A 26,468-nucleotide genomic window follows, 5' to 3' on the forward strand; every position below is an offset into this window, starting at 1 on the left:
GTAACGAGGATCCCCTCTCATTTCCTTATCAACATGCCCTTGGAGGACATAATCATGCAGTAGGCAAAACCCGAATGCCCTACGCCTCGCCACATAAGAGATAGAAGGGTCTTCCCTCTTTATAAATCGATCAATAAAATCGAGCATACGGACTCCTTTTGAGGTTACAAGACGGTCAACATCAGCTTTACTCACCCCAAGGAAATCTCTAAACTTGTTTTTATACCCTTGAGAGCTAGAGGGTATAGCAGGCATATTTTCTGGGTCCCATCCTCCAATTGCAGCAATTTCCTCAGGAAAAGGACAGATGTCACCTCCAGGGAAGGCAAAGACAAGGAAATTAGGGTCTCAATATTCGAGACAACCATCCAAGAATGGTTTTACAACCTTCACCAGTTTCAAACTCAAGATTGACCCCAATTAAAAGCACCCATATCATGCTTCTCGAAATTTGTAAATTCGTTTGTCCATTCTTTGAGACGGTTTTCCAAGGCATCCATGATGTGTAAATTTTTCTATGTAATAGGAGAGTTTTATATAATAGACGGAAGAAGGACGGAATAATTATGTGAATAAAAGCTCCCTCGACGTCTATATTTATACTAAAAGTTGTTTCCTAAAATCCGTAAGAACTGGCGAACTGGGGAAATGGCGCAGCACTTGCTGCGCCTCTTCGAAGGGTCGCAGCTCATGCTGCGCCTCTTCCTCAGAGGTTTTTTGTGTTTTTTCCGCGTTGGATCTTTCCTAATTCCTCTTGATATAATTTCCTATTCCTAATAGGTTATTATTTTGGTAATTCCATCAAAATTGCCATATTTTATGTTCCCTAATTTTCCGGACACGCTTTTTGAGACGAATTCGACATTTTCTTCAAATAAGCACACATACCCATTTCATTTTATTTTATTTTTTGGGAAATCATTTCACTCTCGTTTCACCATTCATTTCAAACTTATACATTTCTTTTTACGTTTTTTTTAGGGGGTAGCCCTCCCTACCGTCTGGTCGTTTTTTGGCATTTTCGCCATTTCTGCTCATTTTTTCTGGGCAATTTTTCGCAATTTTTAGGTCTTTTCTTTGTTTTGCGCTAGTTTAAGCCATATGTACAATACGTGTTCTATGTGAAATTTCTATGTAAATTTCGGCAGCATGACGGCGTAAACCGTCATCTACCAAACCTGTTCTAAGCTAACCTGCAGGAATGAACGAGACACCCCAGCAACAAAGGCACTCAGGCCATCATATATATAACCAAAATGTCATGTACATCAAACTGGGGGCTCTTACTCAAAACAAGTCCAAAAATGAAGTCCTAAATGTACAAAATGTGTGCGATACAGCCAACGACAACAACAGAAGCAACAAAAAAACAAAGGCAACTACTCCTGGCCGCCACCTCGCTCGGTGACCCTGGCCTCGAGAGCGGCAATCTCGGGGTCTCGGACCTCCAACTCCCTCAACAGGCTAGCCGTCTCCTCCTGGGACTGTGCCAGCTCCCGCTCCAGTTCGCGCTTGATGCGTGCTATTTACACAGTGTTTTAGGACCCTTTTAGCACGCATTTATGTCTTTATTTATAGTCATTTTCTACGAATATGCCCCGTATTGCGTACTTTGGTGTTTCTTGTGTCATTTGCAGGAATGTACCCAAAGGAGCGGTATTTGAGCCTAAAACAGTCCCACAAGCTTGCATTTAAGAGATGAGTAGATTTGGAGTGGAAATGTCGCTGCATTGGAGTGCGTGAAGTCGTACTTAAGGCGTTAAAGTCAATCTAGTAGCTGCGTTGAAGAGTATGTTCGATCGAGTGTTCAAACAGGTCGATCGAAAGGAAGCTGCTACTGGAATGCTCGATCGAACAGTCTCCGTGTCTGTTCGATCGAAGGAGCTTCTAATGGAGATGCTCGATCGAACAGTCTCGGTGTCTGTTCGATCGAGAAGAGTTAACGCAAGAATGCTCGATCGAGAGCCCATTGTCACTCGATCGAGAAGGCTTATGTCGAGACTTTATTTATGTTATGTTATATTTATTTTATCCTAGATAATAAGTTCTCTTATTATAAATAAGAGACTACCTAGACCTAATAGGGGGGATAAAATTACATTTCCTGTTACTTAGTATCACGTTACATTGTTTTGGGCGGCGTCTTTCGCTTCTCCGTCGGATCCCTTTGTAACTTCTTCTCTTCTCTTAGACTTTAATTCTATTTAGTTTGATTCTCAATTCCTTTCTTATTGCCCTTAATTTCTCTACTGTTATTTATTTCTCTTATGCTAGTAGATCTTATTAATTCCCTTATTATGCCTATTCATTTAGTTTATTCGTATCCTATTGTTATCGCAATCGTTATTATGAATAGCTAATCTCCTTTATGCTAGGATTATAGGGAAGCCATGGTATATTGCAATTAATTGATAATTAGGGTAGGAAGGATTAATGTGAGAATTGACCCCAGACTTTTTGTATTGATAATTAATGAATTGAATACATGCGAGGATTTAATTAGGTTAGTTAAGCTTTGACCTGGATCGAAAGATTGGAAAGAGCGGACTTGTCATGATCAATAGATTAACCTAGTGAGGGCGAAAGTCAAACTAGAAGTAATTTAGGGTGAGTTGAGACCGAAAGGAGATACTCGCATTGAGACCGAAAGGAGATAATTGCTACCCTTCTCACAGTAATTTGACCGACCTTTACCTTTAGTTGATTGCAGAAATACCATGGTGGACCGACTATCCTAGCATATCTCTCTCCTTATTGTTTACATCCTTTATTTCTTATTGTTATTCCTCTTTCCTTAACTTATTAGTTTTAGTGACAAAACATCCAAAACCCCCGTTAAACCAACAGACTTAGATTAGACTATACACTATTCTGCTTCCCTGAGGAGATCGACCCTACTTGCCGCTAGCTTCTGCTAGTAGTTCTTAGGAATTTATTTTTGGTGTGAAAACGACCGCATCAAATTTTGGCGCCGTTGCCGGGGAAGCAACTGTGTTTATTTGTTTTATTTAGGTCTGTTTTTAGTCTCAAGGAATTTATTCCTTGGGGCTGTTCTCATTTCTCTCCTAGTGTTTAGTGTCTTGCAGGTAAATTGCTCTGGAAAGAGAGTGTGAACCTGCTAATTCTACAATTCTATTTCTATCATGCCGACGATAGATTCTCACTCGGATCCGACTGTGGATTCTTTGCCAAAGGGTTTCCTGTTTTCTACTTCTGACACAGGAGCTTTTGGGATTCATCCCTCTTACATACAACTGGTAGAGAGAAACCAGTTTAGAGGTGTGAAAGGAGAAGACCCGATAAGGCATGTAGAATTGTTTACTGATTACTGCTCAACCGTCCCATTGACTGCTGGGGTAACTCAAGATAAGGTGAAAGAGTTCCTCTTTACCTTTTCGTTGACTGGAGAAGCCCGGGAGTGGTTGAGAGATCTGGATAGGGAAGTCTCCAAAATTTCTGATTGGAGTACACTTGCCCTAACTTTCTACATGAAGTATTTTCCTCCTCAAAGAACATATGCTTTGAGAAGCCAAATTACCAACTTCACTCAATTAGATGAAGAAGATTTGCACCAAGCTTGGACTAGGTTCAAGAAGTTGGTCCGTTCTATTCCCCATCACGGTTTTCAACAGTGGTACTTATGCAACCAATTTTACAATGGGTTGTATGATGAGCAAAGATCTGTGCTAGATGTCGCTGCAAATGGGGGATTCTCGAAAAATGTTGATGATGATAAGGGGTGGCAACTCATTGATCAAATGGCCACCCATGTCTTTGAATACGGGAGTCCAAGAAGTGCTAGAACGGAAGCGAAAGAAAGTGTGCAGCAAGTTTTCTCTTCGAACATTCAAGAGGAAGTGTGTGGGAGATGCGGAGATGTAGGTCACGGACCTGTTGATTGTTTGGCTTCAATTGAACAAGTGATAGCGTTCAGACAAGCTAAGAAGCGAGTATCGTCTTGTGAAGTGGTACAAAATGCGAGTAATTTGCATTCTAATCCGGCACCGCAACAAGTTATTTCTTCCTCTAATGCGGAGATGGAAGAATTGAAAAATATGTTTAAAATTATGGTGACCCGGTGTGCTGAGAATGAGCGGAAAGTTGATATGCTTGTGTCTAAATTGTATGCGCAAGAAAAGGAAAATTCACCCGACCCAGTCAATACCATTAATTTGCGCAGTGGGTTGTCTTATGACGGACCCGATTTGGTGAAGAAAAATGCTGAAACTGACACCTCGGAATCCCCTGGTACTGTTCACGCTGGAACAGTACAGGAAACATTGTCTGCAGCTATGCCAGAGCTCGATCGAGAGGGATACATTCCTCGATCGAGCAATTATGCTGAATTTCCATTCGATCGAACGCCATCTCTTGTTCGATCGAGCAATTATGCTGAAGATCCACTCGATCGAAAGCCCATGAACAGTGCAGTGCCTCAAAATCCTTTGGGAAGCGTGAATAATCCAACCGATGACCCGTCTAATCAAGTCCCATTCCCGAGTAGACTACAGGACAAGAAGCTGGAGAAGGATTTTGGCAAATTTGTCGAGATGCTACGGATGCTGGACGTCACTGTACCGTTCACGGAACTACTTACTCAGGTACCCTCCTACCGTAAATTTATGAAAGAAATCTTAATTCGTAGGAGACACATAAATGATTATGAGACGGTTGCTTTGACCGAGGAAGGTTCCGCCCTTCTTCAAAATAGGACACCGTCGAAAAGGTTTGACCCAGGTAGCTTTTCGATTCCGTGTCATTTAGGGAATTATTTAATTGACAATGCTCTGTGTGACTTGGGTGCGGGCGTAAGTGTTTTACCACTTTCACTTGCTATGAAATTGGGGTTGACCAAGTTTAATTGCGCGAACATGACAGTCCAAATGGCTGACCGTAGTACATCACGACCCTTAGGAGTCATAGAGGACCTTCCTGTTAAGATCGGGAAGTTTTATATTCCCGTTGATTTTGTAGTCCTCGATATCCCCGAAGATACACGTACCCCTATTATTTTAGGGCGACCGTTTCTCTTCACTGCTAAAGCAGTGATAGATGTCGGGGAAGGGAGCATGACTTTTCGGGTTGGGGAGGAGGTTTTGACCTTCTATAAGTCTGGCATTAGTAAGGCACCTATGTCATTTGAGTCTTGCAATGCCATATCTTCTATTGACCCTGTTTTGGACCGTCCGTTTGCCATGTTTATACCTCCGCCCCGGCTTGGGAGCAATTTGGAGGACCACTCTGCTATTTCTGTTGTTGCAGGTTTAAGTATAGTGGATGCTGGAGATGTCATTGGAGGCAGTGCTACGGATGAGGAATCCGAGGTTGGTGACAAAGCTGATGTTCATGGGCATAAGAAAAGGAAGAAGGTCAAGTTAAAGACGGAAGTTGGAGCTGAGCCGAAAAAGAAGAAGTCTTTCGTAAAGTCGATTTGGAGACCGAAGTCCAAGACGAAGGACGTGGAGGGCATTTCCTTGAGCCAGAAGCCCTTTGCGGGTTTGCTTGCTTGTTTTGGAACTTGAAGCCGTAGTGCTATTCGGCTTGTATTTATTTTGTAATTTCGGATTTTGTTGAACTATTTATTGCTTTTATTAGGACGATTAGAATTAGTTAGTTCAGTTTAGTTGACTATGGACAGGTTTTTGGTATTGGTATTTTTGTGTTTTGCAATTTGTGAAAATTTTCAGGTATATGTGGAGTTGAAAAAGCTTAGGGAAGCATGCCGAAGAATATCAACTCGATCGAGTACTTTGTCCCTTCGATCGAGAAGATATGATGTAAAGAAAGACCTCGATCGAGCCCTGCAGATTCTCGTTCGAGCAACTAGCTGGGCACACATACGGAGTCACTCGATCGAGAAGCCTACTCTCTCGATCGAGCATCTCAACTGGAAGAATCACTCGATCGAGGACTCATGTCTCTCGATCGAGTGCTTGCTGCTGACGAGTTAGAGGGAGTTTTTCTTCTTTTATTTCTCGTCTATTTATCTTCTTTTCCCTTTGTTTTTAATTTTATATGCTTCATCCCCTATCTATATTTCACAAATTTTTGCAACCAAATTTACCATCTTATTACCCAAATATTTTTCAAGTTTTAATTAAACCAAATTCGGCTGTTTATTTTGGTTTAATTATTTTCTGTTGGGTAATTTTACTGAGTTCTTTCTCCCCTATTTTTATCTGTTTTATTGCAATTCCCTTTTGTTGGGAATTGGTTTGGGGAGGTTTGTTTCGTGGACTAATATCTAATAAGAACTCAAGTTGTTTGCAGAATCTGATTGACGCGACTCACTGCTGTTACTCCTCTTTTGTTGTGGCCCCTGCTGTTGCCGCGACGATGTCTGTTCGTGATCCCTGCTGATATCACGATTGCTACTCTCTCCCCAGCTTCCTAGCTGGTTTGGGGAGGTTATATCTTGTTAGTTTCCTACTCCATTTCCTTTTCTCTCCTTTAGTTTAGTTTCATTCAGTTTGCATTTGAGTTTGCATCTTTACAGTCCTTTTATGCTGCTGTTAGCTGTGTGTACAATGAGGACATTGTACGATTTGGTTTGGGGAGGATAATGCATCCTTGAGTCTGCATTTATTTCTTGCATTTCTTCATGCATTTCAAAAAAATTATAATCCATAAAAACTTAAAATTTTCGAAAAATCCAAAATAATTATGTTTAATTTTAATTTTGCAGGAAAGGTTGAGTCTGATTGGAGTTTTTCATTGCCGTAAATTGTCTTTTGCTTAAGCCTTGCATTTTATCACTTCTTTCAGCAAAAGTTTTTGCAATTTCTCGAATTTTGTTTCAAAATTTGTTGAACTAGTAGACTTGACTTGAAATTTTGGCAAACTACATCGTTTTCTGAGGTTTAGAGTTTATAACTGGTGTCATTCATGACCAGTTCATGTAGGATGTGAGTAGTTACTCCTTATAAGGCATGTAACATCAAATTGCATAAGCATGAGTTTAGTCTACTTAGTACCTGTATGCATTCGGGTCTGTGGTTGGTGACACATGTTTGGAGAGGCAACCCCTTTATTTCATTTTACCCATGAGCTCCACATAGCCAAATTGCCTATTTTGTCCCTATTTAGCTACAATCCACATTTTTCCTACCCTAGCCGAGCTAGTAATGGTAGCAATGTTGGGAATGTGTTGATTTGCAGTTGGTTATTATATCTTTTCATGAGATGGATGGGTGAAGGAAATGAAGGAGGAATATTGAAAAAGAATTGAAGAAAAATGAAAAAGAAAAGAAAAATCCGAAAAGAAATATGAAAGACAAAGAAGGAAAAAAATCATATGCGGAAAATGAAAGACTGTATGTTGTGATTTATACTCCCATGTTTAATCTATATCTTATGGGGAGTTGATAATTTTATGGTGTTTAGTGAGTTGTGTGCATTCATTTTGAACTGTTTTGTCTTGATTAGTTGAGTATGAAGTTGGGAAGTTTTATAATTTGGATCCGTTGTTGCTAGCCTGGCTATTAACCCCACATATCCAAATTCATTTTAGCCCCTTCTTACCCATTACCTCACTTACCCATATGTAAGTCCTCGGCATGTGTCTTGGTTATCAGTTTGGTTGGAATGCATATGTACGGTTGTAGAGACTTTATTCATGTTAGATTGCATGCATGTTCTTATAGGTTGCAGTTAGGTGAGTGTTCTTTATTCCTTCTATCTTACATTATATATCACCTTGTGCTTAATTGTGTGATTGAGCGACCCGTGAGAGTCCGATTTTGAGAGTCTTGCAAGGTTGAAAGTTCAACATCTTTTTGAAATATGCATAAATTCGTTCGCTTTGACATTGAGCTTTGAGTAGTTGATTTGTATGCATTAAAATGGTTTGAGTTGACGGTTTACGGCTTGTCCATGTTTACTCCTTTTTATTTAGTCTTAGATAGTTGCATGAGTTTGCTTGAGGACAAGCAAAGGTTCGGTTTGGGGAAGTTTGATGCGTGCTATTTACACAGTGTTTTAGGACCCTTTTAGCACGCATTTCTGTCTTTATTTATAGTCATTTTCTACGAATATGCCCCGTATTGCGTACTTTGGTGTTTCTTGTGTCATTTGCAGGAATGTACCCAAAGGAGCGGTATTTGAGCCTAAAACCGTCCCACAAGCTTGCATTTAAGAGATGAGTAGATTTGGAGTGGAAATGTCGCTGCATTGGAGTGCGTGAAGTCGTACTTAAGGCGTTAAAGTCAATCTAGTAGCTGCGTTGAAGAGTATGTTCGATCGAGTGTTCAAACAGGTCGATCGAAAGGAAGCTGCTACTGGAATGCTCGATCGAACAGTCTCCGTGTCTGTTCGATCGAAGGAGCTTCTAATGGAGATGCTCGATCGAACAGTCTCGGTGTCTGTTCGATCGAGAAGAGTTAACGCAAGAATGCTCGATCGAGAGCCCATTGTCACTCGATCGAGAAGGCTTATGTCGAGACTTTATTTATGTTATGTTATATTTATTTTATCCTAGATAATAAGTTCTCTTATTATAAATAAGAGACTACCTAGACCTAATAGGGGGGATAAAATTACATTTCCTGTTACTTAGTATCACGTTACATTGTTTTGGGCGGCGTCTTTCGCTTCTGCGTCGGATCCCTTTGTAACTTCTTCTCTTCTCTTAGACTTTAATTCTATTTAGTTTGATTCTCAATTCCTTTCTTATTGCCCTTAATTTCTCTACTGTTATTTATTTCTCTTATGCTAGTAGATCTTATTAATTCCCTTATTATGCCTATTCATTTAGTTTATTCGTATCCTATTGTTATCGCAATCGTTATTATGAATAGCTAATCTCCTTTATGCTAGGATTATAGGGAAGCCATGGTATATTGCAATTAATTGATAATTAGGGTAGGAAGGATTAATGTGAGAATTGACCCCAGACTTTTTGTATTGATAATTAATGAATTGAATACATGCGAGGATTTAATTAGGTTAGTTAAGCTTTGACCTGGATCGAAAGATTGGAAAGAGCGGACTTGTCATGATCAATAGATTAACCTAGTGAGGGCGAAAGTCAAACTAGAAGTAATTTAGGGTGAGTTGAGACCGAAAGGAGATACTCGCATTGAGACCGAAAGGAGATAATTGCTACCCTTCTCACAGTAATTTGACCGACCTTTACCTTTAGTTGATTGCAGAAATACCATGGTGGACCGACTATCCTAGCATATCTCTCTCCTTATTGTTTACATCCTTTATTTCTTATTGTTATTCCTCTTTCCTTAACTTATTAGTTTTAGTGACAAAACATCCAAAACCCCCGTTAAACCAACAGACTTAGATTAGACTATACACTATTCTGCTTCCCTGAGGAGATCGACCCTACTTGCCGCTAGCTTCTGCTAGTAGTTCTTAGGAATTTATTTTTGGTGTGAAAACGACCGCATCAGCGCTCCCTCTGCAAATGACAAAGAAATGCCTTATTTTGATCATTTCAAATGCGAGAAAGTTACAAAATTCAAAATGAAGTGAATGATAGGTTCATACATGTCGTCCTCGGCCACCAGCAAGTGCCTCGATGGCTGTAGCCCGTAGCCGGTTGGCCACCCTCCACAGCGCCACATGCCGAGACGGCGCCACCTACATTTTAATAAACAAAAGGTTTTCAATGAAATGGACAAATGTATTCTTATACAACAGCAAAAGCTGACTGAATCGGGAGCTTACCCTCCTAACCAAGTGCTGCCACTCCTCTAGGCCAGCATCTGTCACCGCCTCGCCAAAGTCGCGAAGCTCGGAGATCGTCATCATCCCCGCCGCGCTAGTGTACTCGAGGGTCTCAGGGTATGCTGGGGGCTCGACGCCCGCCTCCTCAACCTCCTGAAAATTCAAATGAATTCTTTATTTGATGATCATTCATCATTTTATCAAGTCAACTCAAAAAGGGAAAATGAAGCACTTACCACGACCGGCCAGTACGCCAGCCTCTGGCGAATGAACACAGAGTACTCTTACCAGGAAGAAGAAGAGTGTCGCCACCGACGTCTGCCAAGTCAGCCTCCCTCTCAGCGTCAGAAGGCTCCCTAAACATTGTCCGAGGAGGATCGATGGGAACCGTGAAAGCATCACGAGAGCACTGACAAGTCAAGCGCTCGCCCAGATACCACACTGGACCCATCGACGTCCTCAACAGCAACCGACTCGAACTCCTAGGTCGAAGAACCTCAGCCACGAAAGGAGGGGCGTCAGGGTAGTCCACCCAGGGCCTGGGCACCCACTAAGATAAGCAAACAAGAGGTCATTCTTATGATCGCTTCTAAAGAAGTAATGAATAAACAAATGAAGGAAAAGTGATTAAGAAATACTTACGTCACTCAGTTTCAGGGCATTCACGCCCCGTCGACAGACTTCGAAAGAAGAGCGTTGGCTCTTCCTACGACACATCACCCAATCCTTCACAACGGGATAAGCTCTCGGCCTAGGCTCTGTCCACTTGGGCGCGAAGCCCGGAAAGTAGGAGTACACCCACGCCTGCAAAACAAGATAATCGATGACGATCTTTCATGATTTGATGAGAAGAAGAAATGATCTTTCATGATACGAAATGAAGGTTCATACCTCCAACAGCAGTCCAGGACCGACAGTAGTAGGAGAAGTCCCCTTCTCCAGCAGCTCAGGACGAACCATGGCCCTCATGTAGCGAGTGAGGACCACAAAGCCAGGAGTGACCCAGTCCCAACCACCTAGGTCACTCAGGTCAGAAAGGAAGTGAAGAAGCTTCGTCGATAACCTCTCCCCCTTGTCTCTAAGGTAGAGTGAAGACAAGAACCACCAGAGCGACAGACGAGCCCTCTACTCCGCAGTACAAGGAGGAGGAGCCACCTCCCTCCCGTCTATCGTCACCACCGTCGGGATCTTACCGGCAAAGTAATCCCTGACGTAGGAGCTCGGCACTAACCCAGGAACCGTAGCAGCACTCGTCACTAGGTTCCAGCCGATCAGCCTCCTGGCATCGGCCGAGTCCACCCTCATGGCCGTCGACGGCCACACCACAGCCTCCTCTCCACACGGCAGACCATAAATCATGTCGTAGTCCTCCAACGTGACCCCGACCTCGCCAAAAGGCATGTGAAAGGTCGAGGTCGTGTCCCAGTACCGATCAAGGAAGGCTCGAATTAGGCAAAGGTTAGCCCGAATCTTCCTTCCCTTGATCTCCCTCAACGCTCCCACCAAAGCTTCGAAAGCTCCAAGCTCGATGATGGCCTGCTCCTCCTCCGACAGTGTCCCGTAAGCCTCCATCATCGTCGTGTAGCCAGAGAAGGACCTCAAGTTCCCGGCCTCCTATATCGATTCAACGCAAAGCTATCTTTAGCTCAAAATGAAAGAGAAATGAAATGGCAAGCAAATAAGTAAAGAAAGATGGTGAGAGAACGACGAATTTGAGATTTACCATGCTCTTCACTGTCCTATAAGACATGTGACTCTCCGCAGCCCAAATGAGATGTCGGCCATCCCATTTCTCAGCCCACTGGGGTGCCCTCGCTAGCTGTTGACCGCCCCGTCCGACGTTGGCCCGCCTCGGGGCCTCCTCCTCAGCAACCTCCTCCTAAGCAGCCTGCTCACCAAAGGCCTCCTCTAACACCTCCTCAAAAGCGAGTGTGGACGCGGGCCCACGGGGGCGAAAAGCGAGCAAGCTTTTCTGTGCATTTGTGGAGTCGCCACCAATTTATTGTGGAAAATTGGAAACCGTTCGAATACCTCGTGTCATGTCAAAAAACAAAGTAGTGATATGAACACCAAGAACTCGTTACCCTTAGCATTCTATGTCTAGAATGACTCTCGTGGATGCCAATGAACACGGATGTTCACAGAGATCTGGAGTAAGGGGTGAGGGTACGTATTAGGAAGCTCTTTTGATCGAACACCTAATCCCGCCCGCCTCGATAGCGGCCTCTACTAATGATTAGGGAAATTATCTATACTTGATGTGTTGTCAATTTATATGCATGCAATGCAACATCCAATGTTTTAATCCTAACATGTGAGAAATAGACTAAGTCAGTTATCATGTAATTTAATCATACAATTGGGTCAAAGTAGGAATTTAAGGATTGATTACATGTGTGAGCATACAAGCAATACGATAAAAGGAATACAATAAAAATACAATGAATGAAAATTACAACAATTACATTGGATTTATTGATTTATGTCGAAAATACATTTAAAAAGGATGATTTTAGAAAAGAATAAACAAATTAACGAACAGATTATTAGGGTGATAATACGAGTAATAGTTAATTAAATATGTAATTAATAAACTAAGTCGAAGCAAAAACGGAAGTTCAGAGACAGAACTCAACCAGGAACAGGCGCAGCAGAGCTGCGTCCCTGGGAAGAGGCGCAGCAGTCGCTGCGTCTGTTCCTTAGCTCAGTTCTGGCTGTGAAGCCGGAATTGCATCTCGTTAACATTCATTGGTAAATTTAATGCTTGATTAATGACATATGACTCGGATGGAAGTGATTTAATATGTTATTTACATGTGATTGGGTCATAAAAACAATAAAACATGAGCAAAACTAATTAGAACGAATATTTACAAGATTAATAAGATTAGTACAAATACAAACTAACAAACTAATCAAATTAATTAGATTAAACAGATTATTAATGACGAACTAATGATGGTGACGATAAATAACAGATGAAAATATATCAAAGGATGAATTCCAGAGACTCAATATTAATGAATCGAACCTCTAAAAAACCCGAATTGATTATAATGACGAAAACCCGCAAATATGAATTATAAGGGATTTAAGTCGGGATTTAATGACGATAAATTAATGATGAATGATTTACATGTCAAATTATTATGTTAGAAATTACCGTGTTAACGAACAAAGAACAATTGAAAACAAAAGAAAACAAACAGACGAACAAAAGACGAAGGAAGAAGAAAGGAAGCAGGAACTGCGGCAGCCTCACGAAGAGGCGCAGCAGGTGCTGCGTACCTTCGAAGAGACGCAGCAGTTGCTGCGTCCTTTCTCCACGTTTGTCTCCTGATAATCCGCAAAAAGGGTTTAAAACAAGGTTTTACAAATCGGTTTTAAGAGTATTTTCGACATAAATCTTACAATTGTGATTACAAAAATAAAGAACAATAAACAAAAGAAGGATTTACACCCTCAGACTTACATGTTTGACGAAACGAGATTGACTAAGTTAACGTTTAGTGATGCTTGACTCGAATGTACGACGAAAGTGCCCTCTAGGAGGAATATAACAGATTGATTAAGTTGATTGATTGTGGAGTTGGTCAAATTGGTCGGTCATGTAAAACGAGGCTGGTACTCAGAAAGATTCGAGCTTACGTGGTCGAAAGTTCAAGCACGTAGACGCCAAAAAGTAAGGACGTGGTCTAGAATGCAAAGGGAGAAGAGAAGGGCGGACACTCGCGTGAGAAATATGTGAGACCGAAGGTCTCTATTTATACTATTCACACGGAGGAAATATGGTTTTCGGAGAAACTTTGGAAGTGAATCTCGAAAAGATACAAAAAATACGCAGAAAAGGACTGAGGAAGAGGCGCAGCAGGCACTGTGTCTCTTGGAAGAGGCGTAGCACCTGCTGCGTCTTTTCCTCAGTGGTTTCCTCCTGCGGAAGAAAGATTTCCGTGTTTCTATTATGGAATAGCGAATTAATCTTATTTCCTTAATATTTTATATGATTATTCCGGGATATATTTTTCCAAAGATTAAAAGATTGGAAAAAATATGGAATAGAAATATCCGGAACATTCCAGAACATTCTGACTCGGCATTTTAAACGGTTATTAGAAAATGAAGACAGTTTTTGACCCGGACTCCAAATGTACTCTAATTACTGTGAAAACGACCGTATCGGCGCGTAGATGACGACTATGAGGTAGACACTAGTGTTTGAGCTATCACTTGACGATAAACTTATGAACTATCATAAATCATTCCGTGTACCAAAAATGCGGCCCAATCATCACCGGGTGGTTTGCGGGAGGTGCAGAAATGAGGTATCTACAGAGCCCCCACTTTGACTGAGGCTTGGACAAGGCGAAAGTCAAAGTATAGCCATCAGGTCAATCGAAGATTACAACCTAACGACTACGGCGACGCGAGGCGGCTCAAGGGGTCTGAACCAAGGACCTGTCGTCGGGAACATTTAAGAGTCTGTCGACTATCGGGGAGGGTCGTTTAAAGTCCATTAGACTACGTAAGGAGGCTCGCCAGCCATAAGAAGAGGTCATACCTGAAAATCCTTGAAACTCATTACTCTGTCGGACTCCAAGGGGAAACAAAACGTGATATTGGAAGAGGCAGCAGGACGTAGTCAGGAACTGCTGGGAGAAATCTGCTTGGGTCGGCTTTCAAACAAACTTCGGAAGAGCATGGGGTCGATGTTGATCTCCACGTGTTGAGAGGGACAAATTTCTGTCCGTGTACTCTCGTTGGGGGAACATAATCGGGAACTGATCTTCATGTCTCGAGAGGGACGATTGGTTGTCCGTGTACTCTCGCTGGGGGAACAGAATAAAGGTGTGTCGAAACACCTGTCAGAAAATATACGCTCGTTGTGGCAAGCAAAGTTGTGATAAAATATTGCGACAGTTCGCAGTTGTCTTGGGAATGCGGGTCCGGGCGAAGAATAAACATTAAATGGACCAAATATACGATATATGGTGATACCGTCGTTTTGTATCAAAATTAAATTTATAAATCCGAACTAAAACTATAGCTAGTGATAGTAAGGGTCGAACCACAGAGAGACAAGATCAATTCTATTTGCTATTTTCAGTCTATAAGAGTAACGATTAAATGGGGGTTTTGAATTTGTTGATTCTAGTGACTAATTGCTAAAGTAAGAAATTTCTCAAACAATAAAAAAAAAAGAAGATCAGGAACTTCGGTTCACCATGGCTAAGGCCAGGTCAAAAAGGTAGTAGAGGTCCTGTAATACGGTTTAAGGAAATATGAGCAAGCCTTTCGATCAAAGCTCAAAATTAACCTTACGGTCTTCTAATTCCCTAGAATTTCTCAAAGCTTTCGCTCAAAGGAAATTCCAAATCTAATGATGACCTAACCTACTAATCTTTCAATCTAGCAAGATGGGTTTATCAAAAGAAAACAAGATCGATATGGAAGAAAATCATACTAATAAAATTGACCCTAATTTATGCCATGGCTCACCTAGTTCCCAACCAAGATAATTAGCTATGCATGATTAAAACTATAGCAGTTGCAAAATTAAAGGCAAGGAATAAGATTGACATGATTGAAAATGAATTTAAGACAAGAGATTAAAACTGAATTGCTTGAATATAAACTAGTAACAACAAGAATTAAATTGATAAGAAATAAGAGGAGAAAGAAATTGTATTAAAGCTTACTAAAGAATTGATGAACAAAGTAATTGAAATTGGAATCCGTCGTCTCACTTTCTTGTCTCTAAAACTAGATCTAAACTTCCGTTCTTGAATAATGAAAAGCATAACCTAAATTATTGCTGCGTACTACTGATAAACGTTCTCCCCAAAAGTTCATTACAAATGGGCTTTCAAAAGTCTAATGCGTAAAAATAAATCACAGGTCGCGGCTTGGTCGATCGACCAAGTGGCACGGTCGATCGACCAGCCAGTACAGTGATGCTCTTCTGCTGAATTTCCACGGTCGATCGACTGCATATGCTGGTCGATCGACCATCTACGCTGTGCAGTAGCTTCTTTTCTCTTCCAAATAGCCTCTTCACTCCATGCACGCATCCCGAGGTGAACAAGTCCGAACTCCCATCTTCCAAGTTTCCATAAAGTTGCTTCCGGAGGACGATTTAAGCTTGATTTAGCTTACTTCCACTCATTCCTACAATAAATCATAGAAATTCCAAAGTAAACCGTTTCGGGAGAAATAGTAGCTTTAAGCTAACAAATAAGCATAGAAATACGTGCCAAAACTGCAAATAAAGTGTATAGAATATGCACGTATTAAATCTCCCCAAACCAAACCTTGCTTGTCCCCAAGCAAGCACTATGACCCAACTAAAAACTTCTAATGGAACGGATTTCATGCTCAGAGCTAATACAATCCATCATACCCAACCAATTTAATGCAACTATTAACATCCAAGTATTTTGTCAAATGCAAACGAGTTAACCATGTTAAAGAATTCGCTAAACCTTCGACCTTGCAAGACTCGTATATATCGGACTCTCACGGGTCACTCATTCGCTCATTTAAGTACATGGTAAGATGTATTGTGCAAGACAGAAGAGTGATAGAAATAAGACTCTCACCTATCTACGACCCATAAGAACATGCCTGCAATCTAACATGAATTAAGTCTCTACAACCGTGCATATGCATTCCAACCATTTAATGACCATGATACACGCCGAGGCAATTTTGGAATTGTGAGGCTAGAGGTAAAAAGAGGCTAAAATGAATTTGGGAAAGAGGGGTTAGGCCGAGCTAATAACCACTAAACCCAATTATAAGCAAATCCACTTCTTACTTTCACTTACCAAAAATAAAACCAATGCTCAAATATCATGAGCATAGAACTCGCAATTCTCCAAAATACAATTCCCCAAATAAAATGAATAGCACATGGGAATTAAGAAATCACCATCTGAAAATTGCTTTGAACATGTGATCTCCCTCTCTTTTTCATTTCCTTTCTTTTCTTTCCTGACCTCTTTTTTTTTTCTTTCAAATCCTGGACGGGCAGTCGATCGACCAACAGACCCAATCGATCGACCACCTCTGCTGGACTGCTACTCTCTGCCCAGTTCAGTTCACTTTTTTTTCATTTTTTTTTAGAGGACATAACTTCCCTTTCCCTCAGTTCATCCAATAAGATAATAAAACAAAATCACAAGACAACATTCCCGATTTACTACCTTTACTAGCTCGGCTAGGGTGCCTAAATTTAGTATGTAGCTAAATGGGACAAAAAGGGCAAATTTGGCTTTGGGATGTTTATGGGCAAAATGAGAAAGGGGAACCTCTACCACATGTGTCAACAAACCACGGACCCGAATGCATATAGGTATCAAGTAGGCTAGACTCATGCTTATGCAAATTGATGTGACATGCCTTATAAGGAGAAACTACTCTCATTTCTACATGAAATCGGTCATGAATGTCACCGATTTATTAAGCTCTATCCTTAGAAATTTAAGTAGCTTGCCAATATTGAGTCAAGTCTATTCGTTTAGCAAAATTCCAACAAAAACTCGTAGACTATGCAAGTGACATACTTGGAAATGTTCAAAGTGCAAGGAAAGGGCAATGAGACAATATGTAATGCAAACTCATCATTGAAATCCTTCCGTTCCGACTCGACCTATATGCTAAAATAAACGTGATTTTTTTTTTTTGAATATTTGGTGGTTTTTTTCATTTTTTTTAAACTAAATTAAAACAAATGCAAGCTGAAATGCAATAAACGTGTGACTGAAATGCAATAAAAAACAAATGCAGATGCAATAGACATATGCAAATACCCTCCCCAAACCAAAACGCACAATGCCCTCATTGTGCTCAGCAGCAAATCACCAGCATCAACAGCAATATTGGGAAGAATATAAGCAACAACAAAAGAAAAGGAAACTAACAAAAAAGGATAGGAAACTCACAAAAGACGACCTCCCCAAACCAGCCAAAAATGGGGGAGGTCAGAATGCGCCTAATCCCCACCATCATACTCAGAACCACTCTCCTCCTCGGACTCCGAGTCGTCCTCCTCTTCCGCCTCAGCAGCAGCGGCAGTAGTAGTCGTGGGAGTAGACCTCATAGCAGGCGGAGGGTATCCGCCCACCGGGGGAACAAAGAAGGACGGGTGAGTCCAGGGACCTCGTGGGAGCATCCCTGTCCGAGCGTACTCCTCGTAAACTGGGTACAGGGCCAGAGCCGTGTCTAATCTGTGCTGATCAAAACTCCTGCACAGGTCACCCAACACACGTGAAACCGCCCTTTGGTCCATGACCGCTGGGATAACCATAGGTGTAGGAGGACGAAAAGTGGCCGGGAAGCCCGTGGGAGCAGGAGTGGAGGAGGAGGGGGCCTGTGAAGAGGAGGCACGAGCTCTCCTCGAGGTACTAGCAGTAGCGGTGCCCGCCCCAATAGGGAGCCTGTAGCTAGGCAAGGGCGGCCGAGTTGCCCCCAAAACAGTGGTAAGGGGCAAGATAGGAGGGAGGCCTGGGATAGGGAGGGGGTCGCAAATGAAAGAATCTATCTTCCACCGACTCCGCCTATCGACCCACTTCACAGACCTGGCGTAGGCAAGGTCTATGAAGCGTGCGTCAGGGTCAAGAGGGGCCTCCTCTCGAGGGAAAAGAAGAACTAAACGGTTGGCGATACGCGTCACCAACCCACCACAAACAATAGTGGCCAAAGTGCCCTCACTTATAGTGTGAAAGTGAGAGGCAGTCAAATAAGCTATGTTATAAATACGGGCTACCCGACTTTCAATGTTCAGATAGCCCGCCAAGATAGACAATTCAATGGTATTCACATTATTTGACTCCTTGCGGCCGAAAATGGTATTACCCATCAGCCGGAAAAAATAACGAAAAGGGGGTAAGTGGACGGAAGTGCCCGTCCTCTTAGGGCCGTTCCAGTCAGAGATACACGACCACATTACCCTGTGCACATCAGAAGTTTCCGAGGTGTTACCCTCGAAATAAAGACCCAAATAACCAGCAAAATCAGCTAATGTCAAGGAGTAGGTGACATTGAACAGCCGAAAAGAAATGCAAGGGCTACTCCTATTGGCTTCAAAAGAAGCCTGGTCAAAAGCAAAAGACGAGAAAAACTCAAGGGTAAGAGTGTAGTAGGTGAACTCAGCCATCTCCACCAGTCCCGACATCCCTGTCCCATTTAGCAGAGACACGACAGATTCAAGACACCCTAGTTTCTCTAAAGTTGGCCTATGATGAAAACGAGTGGCCTGAACTTTCATTTTTTTTACCATGTTAATGAATTTAGCACGCTGAGTAGAGGTATAGAAAGTAACCTGCGGATAGTCAGGTAGACTATCCGTAGTGTCCTCGATCATTAACGGCGGACCCCGCGGCCGTTTAGCTGCTCCTTGACTGGATTGCCCACTGAACATCGGCTGCATTCCTTTTGTCATTGTTGCTTCCTATAAAACGAACAAATCAACAACTAGCTTCCTAGAACCTTTAACAATGACAATTTATAAAACCCTAAACAAAAATCAGAAATTGAAAATGAAATTAGGGTTTCAAAAATTTGGGGAAAACGGACTTAAGCGTCTTCTAGTTGCTGAGATGTCTAGAAAATCAAGGAGAAAGGATAGCAAAGTGCAATTAAAGCATAAATTCGACAAGAAATCAACCCCAAATCGATTTTCCCCAAATGGATTTTTCCGACACAAGGTAACAATGCTCGAAATTTGGGCATAAAAATTCAGCTAGAATCGAATTTAAAGGGCGAAAATAGGATTAGAAACATACCTTTGATGAGAACTCGGGAATTTGAGCAAGAAAAATCGAGATTAAGGGTAGAGTAGCAAGAATCGCGAAAAGGGGAAGAAAACTAGGGTTTCTCTGATTTTTTATCAAATGAATATAATGAATGAATGAAAGAAGAATTATAACTTCCCTATTAAATTGCCCACTGGTTTCGCGCGAGGGTCGATCGACTATCAGGCCCAGTCGATCGACCATTCCTCCCTTATACAGCTCTCTGATGTCGCGTGGTGGTCGATCGACTATCTGACCCAGTCGATCGACCAATCTCCCTAGGAAACAGCTTCTGCCTTTTTCTCCTCAGTCGATCGACTGATGTGCTTGGTCGATCGACTGCAGGTACTGGCAACTAATCTTATTTTCGTTAAAATTGCTTTGCCAACTTAAATTTCCCGTCTTTCTCTCATGAACAATCAGTAAATCACCCTACGCACTTTGCATAAAATAATCACCTGCAAAAATTCTCAAAGGCGCACGTCTATCCATAAAAGTGAATGCTAATTAAAATGAAATAACTAAAGCTCCTAATGCAAATTAAATGAAATAAAGCTGTAAAGTTCCTAATTACAAAAAAAATTACAAGCCGGGTTGCCTCCCGGTTAGCGCTGGTTTAAGAGGTCCCACACGACCTTCTTACCTCAATTTGCAGCTTCTAAAATAGGGTCAAAGTACAGTACTTCGACCTGCCCAACAAATTCGTCTGCACCGTGATAGTGTTTCACGTATTGACCGTTCACTTTGAATCGGTCTCCAGATGAGGTCTCCAATTCAACTGATCCAAATTTTGTAACTGCTATGACCGTATAAGGGCCAGTCCACCTGAATTTCAGCTTACCAGGAAATAAACGGATACGAGCATTAAAAAGAAGTACCTTATCGCCAATATGGAACTCGCGCTTAATGATTCTCTTGTCGTGCCAGCGCTTCGTTTTCTCTTTCTAGATCCTAGCATTATCATAGGCGAGCAGCCTAAATTCCTCCAGCTCATTCAGCTGTGTCATACGTTTCTCACGAGAGAGGTTAGGATCCAAATTCAAATCACAAATAGCCCACCAAGACTTACGCTCCAACTCAACAGGTAAATGACATGTCTTACCATAAATCAATCGGAATGGTGACATCCCAATTGGCGTTTTAAACGCGGTCCTATAAGCCCATAAGACATCATCTAACATAAGACTCCAATCTTTCCGTGATTTAGAAACAACTTTAGCTAACACTTCTTTCAATTCCCGGTTAGAAATCTCAACCTGACCACTAGTTTGGGGATGATACCCCAAACCTCTACGATGTTGGACACCGAATTTAGTCAATAAATCACTAAGTTGTTTCTCTTTAAAATGCATTCCACCATCGCTAATGACAACCCTAGGGACACCAAAACGAGGGAAAATAATCTTAAATAGCTTAATCACGGCTTTTGCATCGCAATGGGGAGTAGCGATAGCTTCTACCCATTTGGACACATAATCTACAGCTACGAGGATATATTTATTACCTTGACTACTCGGAAAAGGTCCTTGATAATCAATGCCGCAGACATCAAAAATCTCAACCTCTAGAATACCTACCTGTGGCATCTCATGTCTCTTTGAAATATTCCCCGATCTTTGACAAGCATCGCACTCAGCAACAAAATTGCGTATATCTGCATGCAAAGTTGGCCAATAGAAACCAGATTGGAGTACCTTAGCCACAGTCCGGGACGGACCATGGTGACCAACATAGGCAGAAGAGTGGCAAGCTTCTAGGATATCCTTCACCTCCCATTGAGGCACACATCTCCGGATAAGACCGTCTGCGCATTCCTTGAAAACATAAGGATCATCCCAAAAGTATTGTCTAGCATCATAAGCGAACCGCTTCTTTCACGCCATGAAAGCTCCGGTGGTATCTTACCTGTCACAGCAAAATTAGCATAATCAGCAAACCACGGAGGTGGATAAGACCCCGAATTAGTAATAGCTAACAGACTCTCATCAGGAAAAGAATCATTAATGGGTAACGAGTCCTCCCTTTCGTCGCCTACGAGACGAGATAAATGGTCACCACCACATTCTCTCGCACCTTTCTTATCTTTGATCTCCAAATCAAACTCCTGCAAAAGGAGTATCCACCTCAAAAGCCTCGGCTTCGCATCCTTCTTAAGAAAGAGAGTCTTCAGCGCTGCATGGTCAGTATAAACAACAACCTTAGAACCTAACAAATAAGACCGAAATTTATCTAAGGCAAAAACTAAAGCTAGAAACTCCTTCTCAGTGGTGTAATAGTTGACTTGAGCCTCATCCAGAGTTCGGCTCGCATAATATATGGCATTCAAAACTTTATTCTTCCGCTGTCCCAAAACTGCACCAATCGCATAATCGCTGGCATCACACATAATCTCGAAGGGGAGGTCCCAATCAGGCGGCTGAATGATTGGTGCAGAAACTAGAGCCTCCTTTAACCTGTTAAAAGCTAAAAGGCACTCGTCAGTAAACTCAAAGACAGCCTCCTTAAGGAGCAATTGTGTAAGTGGTTTAGCAATTTTTGAAAAATCCTTAATGAAACGCCGATAAAAACCAGCGTGACCAAGGAAACTCCTCACTCCTTTAACATTCACGGGAGGAGGCAATTGCTCAATCACCTGCACTTTTGCCTTATCAACATGTATGCCCTTATCGGAAATCAGATGCCCTAACACAACTCCCTCATTGACCATGAACTGACATTTTTCCCAGTTTAAAACAAGATTAACATCAATACAACGCTGCATGACTTTATCAAGATTAGCTAAACAACGATCAAAGTCATTACCATAAACTGAGAAATCATTCATAAATACCTCCATAATGTTCTCTATATAATCATAAAAAATCCCCATCATGCACCTCTGAAAGGTAGCTGGGGCGTTACACAATCCGAAAGGCAATCTGCGGTATGCAAAAACACCCTGTGGACAGGTAAAAGTGGTCTTACTCTGATCATCCGGATGAATAGGGATCTGAAAGAACCCTGAATATCCGTCTAGAAAACAGAAAAATTTGTTAGAAGCAAGTCTTTCAGTCATTTGGTCAACAAAATGGAGGGGGAAGTGGTCTTTCTTGGTGGAGGCATTCAACTATCTATAATCAATGCACATCCGCCACCCTGTCACAACTCGAGTTGGTATTAATTCATTTTTCTCATTTTTAACCACGGTAGTCCCTCCTTTCTTCAGAACTACCTGAACTGGGCTAACCCACTTGGAGTTGCCAACTGTATAAATAATACCTGCATCGAGTAGTTTCATCACCTCGTCCATAACAATTTCCTGCATTTTCGGGTTCAACTTGCGTTGACCACGTCTCGTAAGGCTTGTGGCCTTCCTCCGACTCTATCCCGTGCATACAAATATCGTGGTGATGCCCTTAATATCATCCAAAGAGTAACCTAAAGCCTTCCTGTTTTTCTTAAGCACACACATCAAAGCAGAAAGCTGGTCATCATTAAGCTTAGCACTAACAATAGCTGGGTACTGCTCCGTATCATCTAGAAAAACATACTTAAGATTAGGAGGAAGTGGCTTACGCTCTGGCACCTTTACCTCTACAGCATAGGCAGAATCAGCTTCAATGGTATATCAAGTGTTTACCGAGTTTTCGTTGGCCAGGCTTATGAGCATCTCATCTTCTTCCTCTGTGAGCTCGTAGCTTTCTATTGAGGCTACCAAAACATCTAGCTCCTCAGCATTCACCGCTGTATTATCTGCACACTCATCTAAACGGTTTAGATCAGCTAAGGGATCCTTGGCTAAGGATTCCCTCCAGTTATAAGTAACAGTCCTGTCAACAATATCAATGGAATAACACGTATCATCATCATCAGATTCAGTAGCCTTACGAGCAAGACTGAACTCAATGGTGTCATCCCCTACCTCTAAGGTTATAATTCCGCGTTTGACATCTATTACAGCCCCAGCTGTATGTAAAAATGGTCTACCTAAGATAATAGGTATCTGACTGTCCTCTGCAATGTCCAAAACAATGAAATCGACAGGAATAAAAAACTTACCCACTCGAACGGGTACATCCTCTAAGACTCCTAAAGGTCTCTAAGTCGATCTATTTGCCATCTGAAGGGTAATATCGGTCACCTTAAGTCTACCAATATTTAGCCTTTCGCAAACGGAATATGGCATGACACTGACACTGGCCCCTAAATCGCAAAGGGCCTTTCCAATTTCGTGATTACCTATAGTACAAGGAATTGAAAAGCTACCCGGGTCTTTTAATTTAGGTGGTATGTTAATTTGCGAAAGAGCATTACATTCTTCCTGTAACACCCCCATACTCCGAGTGCCTTACCAGGACCACTCAGGTATGAAGACATCACCATCTCGGTTGCCCGAGGCATGATAATCAAATAGACAAAACAGAAACAACATTTATTATAAGTAATTTAATGAATAAGTACAATCCTCGAAACCAAACTGAAAGTACAATACATTATTCCAAACTATCTGTTCTCAACTGAAATGTAAATAAATACTAAACTACAGCGGAAGACTCTATCGTCATGTCATGGCCATCCCATCTATCCCAGTATCATCTCTATACCTGTTCAATATCTGCTCACCATCCCCGAATGGATCACCGCAGGTTTTACAAAACAACACCGGGGTCAGTACTAATCACACAATCAATATAGATAACAACAATAAGACAAACAGACAGCTGAACTGTCACACACACACACACACACACACACACACACACCGCCAACTCCCATCATCTCAATACTGACTGTCCACTGGACCAGCCCTGCCAGTGGGGGACCGCAGCCGTTCCCACCTAAGCCCCGCTCATCGTACGAGCGATAACCCTGTCCATTAATGTGCACATCCCCTTTCGTGGCGGGTTCCACGAAGGGCGAAACTAGGGCGTGAGATCACTCCCGCAAGTGACCCCACTCAGCCGAGAACGCATCTCCAGAGCCATCAACAACACAACCACAAGCACAATTACAAATACAATCATCATATCAAGCAACTAACTACAGCACATCACCAATATCCCATTATGGGACTAATACTGAGTAGGAAATCCTACCTGGAAAGCACAACACGCAGACGGTATCTACAGCTGTCTCAAAACGCCTCTTCTATGAATTCTCCTCCTAACATATAACATATAAAGACTACCAATTACTTACTATTCATAAAACCCCCAAATCCTAAATTAGGGTTCGACCAAACCTAGCAAAACATTATATAAATTATATTAAAAGCTTACCCTCGACGCAAGGAATCCAACGACACGAACTACGATACAACTGACCGTCTGAACTCCGGAAATTGTTAAGGATGCGATTAGGAAGATGACTGACTGCTTTCTCTCTTAAACAGGTTTTAGGTTTTGGTAAAAGTGAATTAAAACAACGACGATTAAGTTTAAATACCCTAATCGCATAATTAACAAAACCCGCGAAAAACTCCCCGTAAACCGGACACTCGATCGAGTACCCAAGGTACTCGATCGTACCCCCCTACTCGATCGAGTGCCCCAGCTACTCGATCGAGTGCCCAACAGGTTAGAAACTATTTTATTCTGCAACATACCCTTACTCGACAGAGTAAGGGCTACTCGATAGAGTACCCCCAAGACCATAAATACGGAGTATTACAGTCTTCCCTCCTTAAAAGGAACTTCGTCCCCGAAGTTCAAACCACTACTAAACAAAGGTACTCCCATAAGCTTCCCGACTCGAAGGTCACAATAAACACAACGTAAAACATGCTACTAACCCAACTTATCCCGACAAACATACCGACACAACATATAAAAGGGGTATATAGAACTCTTAAAAACTCTCGCGATCATCTCCTACCCCCCTAAAAGAAACAAGGTTACGTCCCCGTAACCATACATACCTGATCAAAAAGGAAAGGGTAACGCTCTTTCATGATATCCTCTGCCTCCCATGTAGCTTCCTCAGTCTCATGGTTAGACCAAAGGATCTTAAGCAAAACTGTCTCACCACTCCTGGTATTTCTAACTTTTCGGTCTAGGATCTGCTTAGCCACCTCAAGGTATGATAAAGACTCATCAAGCTCTAAGTTCTCTGCCTCCAACACATGTGACGGGTCACTCACATACTTCCGCAGCTGCGATACATGAAACACATTATGCACTCTCTCCAAAGCAGCCGGTAAAGCCAAACGATAAGCCACTTCCCCAACTCGCTCTAAGATCTCATAAGGCCCTATAAACTTCTGGCTTAGCTTGCCTTTCTTCCCAAATCTCATAACTCCTCGCATAGGAGACACCTTCAGAAGAACCTTGTCCCCAACTTGAAACTCTATGTCCCGACGATGTAGATCTGCATAACTCTTTTGTCGATCCTGGGCTGCTCTCATCCGTTCCCTGATCATCTTAATCTGTTCTACCATCTCATGCACCATCTCTGGTCCTAAAACCACTGCCTCAGCACTATCGTCCCAACAGATTGGACTCCTACATCTCCTCCCATACAAAGCCTCAAATGGTGCCATACCAATACTGGTGTGATAGCTGTTGTTGTAAGAAAACTCTATCAAGTCCAACCTCTGCTCCCAGCTACCACCAAAATCCATCACACAAGCTCGCAACATATCCTCAAGAGTCTTGATTGTTCTCTCAGTCTGCCCGTCTGTCGCAGGATGAAATGCTGTACTCATCTTCAAAGTGTTTCCCAACGATTCCCGCAACTCCTTCCAAAACCTTGATATAAACCTCGCATCTCTGTCGGACACTATGTCCTTAGGGACTCCATGTAACTTAAGCACGTTCTTTCGATAGGCCATAGCCAATTGTGCCTTAGTCCATGTATCTTTCATTGGAACAAAGTGAGCTGACTTGGTCAGACGATCCACTATCACCCAAATCATGTTGTTACCTTGTTGACTCTTTGGCAAACCCACAATGAAATCCATGGAAATGGATTCCCACTTCCACTCAGGCACCTCTAAAGACTGAATCTTACCTTGTGGTCTTC

At 42.1% G+C, this 26,468-nt stretch overlaps 1 protein-coding gene and 1 long non-coding RNA gene across 2 annotated transcripts; one reads left to right on the forward strand and one right to left on the reverse strand.

Annotated features, from left to right (window-relative positions):
- The first annotated feature begins 3,143 nt into the window (after positions 1-3,143).
- On the forward strand, positions 3,144-5,522 carry LOC141613498 (uncharacterized). Its single transcript, XM_074432238.1, has one exon. The coding sequence runs from the start codon at positions 3,144-3,146 to the stop codon at positions 5,520-5,522; it is 2,379 nt and encodes a 792-aa protein (XP_074288339.1).
- An 18,339-nt stretch (positions 5,523-23,861) lies between these two features.
- Positions 23,862-25,956, reverse strand: LOC141614899 (uncharacterized). Its single transcript, XR_012529452.1, has 2 exons — positions 24,545-25,956; positions 23,862-24,063 (listed from the first exon to the last, which is right to left on the reverse strand). It is a non-coding gene; the product is annotated as an uncharacterized LOC141614899 (long non-coding RNA).
- Positions 25,957-26,468: the final 512 nt, after the last annotated feature.

Source organism: Silene latifolia, chromosome 11 (assembly GCF_048544455.1).
Source record: "Silene latifolia isolate original U9 population chromosome 11, ASM4854445v1, whole genome shotgun sequence".
Taxonomy (NCBI): domain Eukaryota; kingdom Viridiplantae; phylum Streptophyta; class Magnoliopsida; order Caryophyllales; family Caryophyllaceae; genus Silene; species Silene latifolia.

Excerpts from the sequence above, each read along its gene's own strand:
- LOC141613498 (XM_074432238.1), top strand. The coding sequence starts at position 3,144 with ATGCCGACGATAGATTCTCACTCGGATCCGACTGTGGATTCTTTGCCA.